Raw genomic sequence first — 5,648 nt, forward strand, 5'->3', positions numbered from 1 at the left:
GTCCTCCCCTGTTACGGGCCCAGCGCTGCGACTGGTAAGATACCATTGGAATGCACTCCACTAGTCATAATAGAGTGTAGTGTTTGCATTTGCCTTGAATTGCTCTGAAAGAGGGCATTCTGCTGGCTGGCACCTGGGGGGTGCACTAAAAAAGAGCAAGGCATTCACAAAGAGGAGAGCAAAAAACCAGGCTGGTCCCTTTTTTTTTTTTTATATGGCCAGGCAGCGTCAGGACCACCACACACACACACACACAAAAACACCCACCCTGCACCATGGAGCAGCAGGAGAGGAGGCCAGACAAAGACACCCTGTAAGGGACCCAGGACGGGCTCCCCTCCGGGTCCACGACCACCACACTCTGCCTCCATGTTTTACAGGCCTGGCTGCGTTAACCATAGCAGCCTAATCAACGTGAAAGAACGCTCTAGATTGCCACCCAGCGGGCTGTCCCCCCGCCACACACCCCCATTCACCTTTTAGATCTTGTGCATGCTAGGATGTGCTAAGCGCAAATGTTTTGCTTTCACTTTGGAGCCACCGGTCGCGTCCCAGGTCAGAGCTTGGCTCAGCAGGGGGGAAAGATGGCTGCTTCACCCTGTTAGGAAGCAAGGAGTTCTGGTTGGGGTCCCAAAGACTATTCACCTTATGCGCTCTGTACCAGGGGTTCAAACTTTAGGGTTCGAACCATAAAGTGTATATTTTTTTACACGTTAAGAACACGTCAAGAAGTGAGAAACAATTTTGTTAAGTAGTCTTTTCAGTCTTCAAACCCCATCTTCCATACAACCAAAAATGGGGTCGTTTCATGTGTTGTAATGAATAATAGGGTGAATAAAAGATTAAAAAACGCAAATAGGTATTTGAGATCATTTTAATGAACAGTGCCTTTTCCTCACAAAAAACAAAAGCTTAAGTAACCATACATACAAAAAAATTGAACAGTTTCAAACATTTAGGCACTGGTCAATCTTAAGTGTTTTAACGCACTAGAGACAGCTCCAAAGCATAAAACACCCACACCAGTAGATTGAAAAGCTTGAAAGACAAAAAAGAGGCAACATGTGTTGGGGATATGAGGGCCAGAAGTGCAGCTTCTGTTTTCTCCCAAGGGCTTGTGCAAGAGAAACCCTAAAACAAAATGTTAAGCGCAAACTCATTTTTAAATGCCACCTAAATACCATAATTGACATTCTGCCCACCAGATGCTGTCTTTATAGAGGCATGTATTCCAGGATGCTGTCTGATGTGAATACAGTCGGTATGTATGTACAATGTAGGGCTATTCATTTGGTTATTTTGACGTTTTCAATGTGCAGCTACGACAAAGCGCGGTAGCTCTTGTGCCACCTTAACGATGTAAAAAAAATAATTTATGTTTTCCGATGAGATCGACACACACACACACACACACACACACACACACACACAAAAACACACACACAACGTCATGCATGGTTTGCTCATTTGTGTATATTGCAAAGGCTTTGCAGCACGATTAAAACCTGAGTCATACAAACCCAAAACACGAGTGCTGGCTGTAGTCTCTGCCTCTCCGTTCATACCCAGAGCGGGCGGAGATGGGCGCAGATAGTTTTGATTCAAGCACACAGTTGAGGAACTGCGTTTTAAAAAAAGCTGAAGTGTTCACAGAAGTTCTGTTCAAGCGGACCAAGGAATCTCACAGTACAGATATCACAAGGTAATGCCAGTGCTTTAAATGTAGTGATAGGACTGTCTATCGGGGGCTTTTTGTGTGGAAGAAGTAAACCTTTAGGTCTTGAGTAATGTGATTGTTATGTTTCAGTACAGTTTTTGATGCTGCCCCCTGTTTGAGTGCTCCAGTTTGATCGCCATCTGATGGCCCAATAAAATAATAAGAACTTGTTTATTTGATTAACTTCCTTAATCAACTGCCCAGACCCGAGGGCGAGAAGGAAAAAGTAACACGATAATTTAATCTTAAATACACCTTCAAGTCTACATGGAACAGCCCTATATATAAAGTACTACGAAATGTGAATGCCTTTACAAGAATAGATCTCGTCCCATTCTTACGTGTCTGTTGTAATTACATAGTAATCGAGGGCAGCTTGCAGGACATTGTGTTTGCGGTTGGAGTAAAAAACTCATTTTGCCAAATGAGCGGGAGTAGAGTAGTAGAGAGTACAGTACGAGACGCGGGGAGTTATTTCTGTTTCTTCAGCTGGATAGACAGCCACTCCAGGCCTTCGTACAGGCCGTCCCCGCTGGTGGCGCAGGTAGCCTGGATGTACCAGTTTCTGTGGCGCAGCGAGTGGAGCCCCAACTTATCGGTGAGTTCTGCGGATGTCATTGCGTTTGGGAGATCCTGGAGAAAAATAACAAGCACGACCCGACGAATGAGCGAACGAAGATGTACAGAAATACACGCTAGCACCTCGAATGAAAACCTGGATATGGTTATACTTAAGGGTTGCATACAAACATGGCAGATGCATCTCTATTTTTAAGATTTATTTTTGCTTTATGATAGAGTGAGATAGATAGGAAGGTATGGGCGAGAGAGGACATGGGAGGACATGCAGCAATCTAACCCGATAAGCCTTAAAAGGCTTATCGGGGCACCCCCGATGCATGTCTGTTTCATGAGGGAAACACAACTTGCCTGTTTGTTGGCGAACACTAACAACACGGCATCGCGCAGCTCGTCTTCGGACAGCATCCTCATGAGCTCCTCGTGGGCCTCGGTCGCTCGCTCTTTGTCATTGCTGTCCACCACGAAGATCAGACCTGCAACACCAAAATAATATTAGTACACTTGTTTTTGTTTCATAATAAAACAGCAGATTTCCCATCAACTCTCTGTGTTAATGACGAGACGGGGAGGGAGGAAACCTACCCTGTGTGTTCTGGAAGTAATGGCGCCACAGTGGTCGGATTTTGTCTTGACCCCCGACGTCCCAGACAGTGAAGCTGATGTTCTTGTACTCCACCGTTTCTACGTTGAAACCTGCGGAGAACACAATGCAAACAAGTTGCTTACATCAAGAGAAAATATACAAAATAGCAGGAATACACAAGTCTAAATTAGTGTTGGAATTATGCAATTCAGAGGCTCTATTTATATATATTATTATTATTTTAGTATCAACGGGGGGAGGCAAGACATGATGTCCTGGATATGCTTAATGATTATTTGGAACTTAATGCCAACACTTCAATGTAAGGGGCATGCCATTGAGTGAGGAAAGGCAATAGTCCAAATCGGAGCCCCACACCAGGGGTAATTAATAAACTCTAGAATATGCAGAGGATTCCACGTTTTTTTATACAAATATAATTTGTTCATTGATTAAAATTATCCTGACATTTCAAATGTATTTATTTGCCGCTACTATAAAGTGTCCGTCCACTCCTGTCCACACTCCAGGTCAGTGAGGACAGCCTTACCTATGGTGGGGATGGTGGTCACGATTTCACCAAGCTTGAGCTTGTACAATATCGTGGTCTTTCCGGCGGCGTCGAGCCCGACCATGAGGATCCTCATCTCCTTCTTGTTCAGAAAACTAAACAAACTACCAAAGAAATTCCCCATGATGGCAGCAGGTGATGGAGGTCTACAAGAAACCTTCGAGACAAAAACACAGCGAAAACAAAGAATATTTTAGAAACACGTTAAAGAGAAACAGGTCAAAGTTCAACCACGCATTATTAAATACAGTGCCACGTCCGGTAAAAGTAATATCAATATTAAACACACCGTAGTGTCATGTGTCACACAATCCCGCAAATACCAGAACCAGAGTAATGCGGGGATGGATGCTGGGAGGACATTGAGGGCATTTATCAGAGGCTTTTATCCAACGCGACTTACAATAAGTTTATGTGTCAGAAGAAAGATGAAACAACAATATATCTCTGTCGGTACAGGATGATCACAGAAACAATTGCCAAGCACTTACAGCCGCTAGGTTAACCCATTCAAACCCCATTCTACAACTAATTGTATGGTATCATTTTAATAGGTTATATCACTAAAAGCAATCGCAGCACTGAAGACCCACACCCCACTGACAACAGCCCCCCCCCCTACCCCCATACGGACAGGGGGAGATAGACTAGGGACCCACTCTGCAGGAAACCCTGGTACCCCCCTGTACCCGGGGAGGGAGATGAGGGACCCGCTCCGCAGGGATCCCGGGCCCCTGGTCTATTGAGCAACACTCACGAATTACACAACACCCTGGCTACTGCTCAACTTAATGAGCTGTCCCGCTTTATCGTCTTTTAAAGTCATTCACACATCCCATCGCTGTATGTGTGTGTATTTGGACGTGCCGCAGGTCGAACTGTAGGTTTATTTCACGAGACGTCCGAGTGGATCCGAGTGAAACGCTCGCCCTCTTCGCTTCCGCTAGGCTAACGTTAGCATCGCACCGAAAGTCCTTTAAACTCGTTTTCGCGGCGGTTTGTCACAGACACCGCCAAGTGACTACACCGCTCGCTTAAAGTAAATTTATAATATGACGTTGTTTCAACAGCTCGATCACGGTTATAAAATAGTTTTCACTTACAGTTGTGTGTTTGTTTTTCCCTTCAAGGCGTATCCTTCCGTCAAAAAAATGGCGATGTTTTGACACGTCAGAGCTCGGGCATTCCCGGCGATCCCGGAGGGCGCAGGCGCACTGCTGCCCCCCGCAGGGCTGGAGGTCAATTATATTTAGTGCAGGAAGAACATTTTAATTAAGGCGGTAATATGACACGTTGGTTCGGGTTTGAAATGTGTATTTATATCATGATATGAATAATTCGTTCGTTTCAAAGTTGGACTTTTGGACCTGATATTTGCCATAAATATATGTATAAATTTCCAAACCAGAACCTTTTTTTCAATGTCAGATAATAGCCATATTCATTTTAGACTTATATATAGACATATTTAACTTTTGACTTGTATACATATATCTAAGCACCAGGCGTGCACAGAATAAAGAAAGCGTCAGATTTTTGTGCGTGTGGTTGTGCATGCGTGCGTGTGTGCGTGTGTGCGTGCGTGCGTGCATGCTTGTGTGAGTGTGTGTGTGAGTGTGAGTGTGAGTGTGTGTGTGTGTGTGTGTGTGTGTGTGATACAGCAGTAGACCTATAGGTTTTTATACCTTTAACTTAAGCACTGGGTTCCAGTCTCTTTTGTTGTGTTCATTCCCACCCCAGGGGTCCGGTGGCCCACTGCGTCTCACCCTAAACGCTGACCTTTTTGTGGGAGCATGGAAGGAAATAAAGCACCATTCCACCAGGGCAATAACAATGACTTCACACTTTATCGGCTACAAAACGATGCCCCCCACTCATTATAGCCTTACGAAATGATCACCCCCCCCCCTCTAAATAACAACAAATAATTATCTCTTTCTCATTGTATTCTCTTGTTCAATTTCCGTGAAACTATTTAGGGTTAAATGAAACTCCGGCAGCGGCTCCTAACTGCCCAGCTCTCACTTTCACACTTGATTCATGATGCAGGTCATTAAGGAAACATCTAGCTGGGCCGTATTGTTGGGCCGGTTGAATTTTAACCAGGGTCAACTATGCTTCCCACCCCCAGCAGAGGGGGCAGCAGGAGGGGAGAAGGGGGTCTGGTTAGGGATGGACCACACAGTGAACACTTA

At 44.9% G+C, this 5,648-nt stretch overlaps 1 protein-coding gene across 1 annotated transcript; it reads right to left on the reverse strand.

The window, feature by feature from the left end:
* Positions 1-858: 858 nt before the first annotated feature.
* LOC311373051 (ADP-ribosylation factor 3-like) lies at positions 859-4,609 on the reverse strand. Its single transcript, XM_084489907.1, has 5 exons — positions 4,557-4,609; positions 3,433-3,610; positions 2,882-2,992; positions 2,648-2,772; positions 859-2,350 (listed from the first exon to the last, which is right to left on the reverse strand). The coding sequence occupies exons 2-5, from the start codon at positions 3,575-3,577 to the stop codon at positions 2,189-2,191; spliced, it is 543 nt and encodes a 180-aa protein (XP_084346033.1). The 5' UTR covers positions 3,578-3,610; positions 4,557-4,609; the 3' UTR covers positions 859-2,188.
* Positions 4,610-5,648: the final 1,039 nt, after the last annotated feature.

The sequence above is a fragment of the Micromesistius poutassou genome (genome assembly GCF_964030765.1).
Source record: "Micromesistius poutassou genome assembly, contig: SCAFFOLD_5804, whole genome shotgun sequence".
Classification (NCBI taxonomy): Eukaryota; Metazoa; Chordata; class Actinopteri; order Gadiformes; family Gadidae; genus Micromesistius; species Micromesistius poutassou.

Bases quoted from the DNA above. Each gene is read 5' to 3' on its own strand.
- LOC311373051 (XM_084489907.1), bottom strand. From the start codon at position 3,577: ATGGGGAATTTCTTTGGTAGTTTGTTTAGTTTTCTGAACAAGAAGGAG. The intron at 2,993-3,432 runs GTAAGGCTGTCC...TGTTCTCCGCAG, and splicing joins GACCACCATCCCCACCATAG to GTTTCAACGTAGAAACGGTG. The intron at 2,351-2,647 runs GCAAGTTGTGTT...ATTTTTCTCCAG, and splicing joins TAGTGTTCGCCAACAAACAG to GATCTCCCAAACGCAATGAC.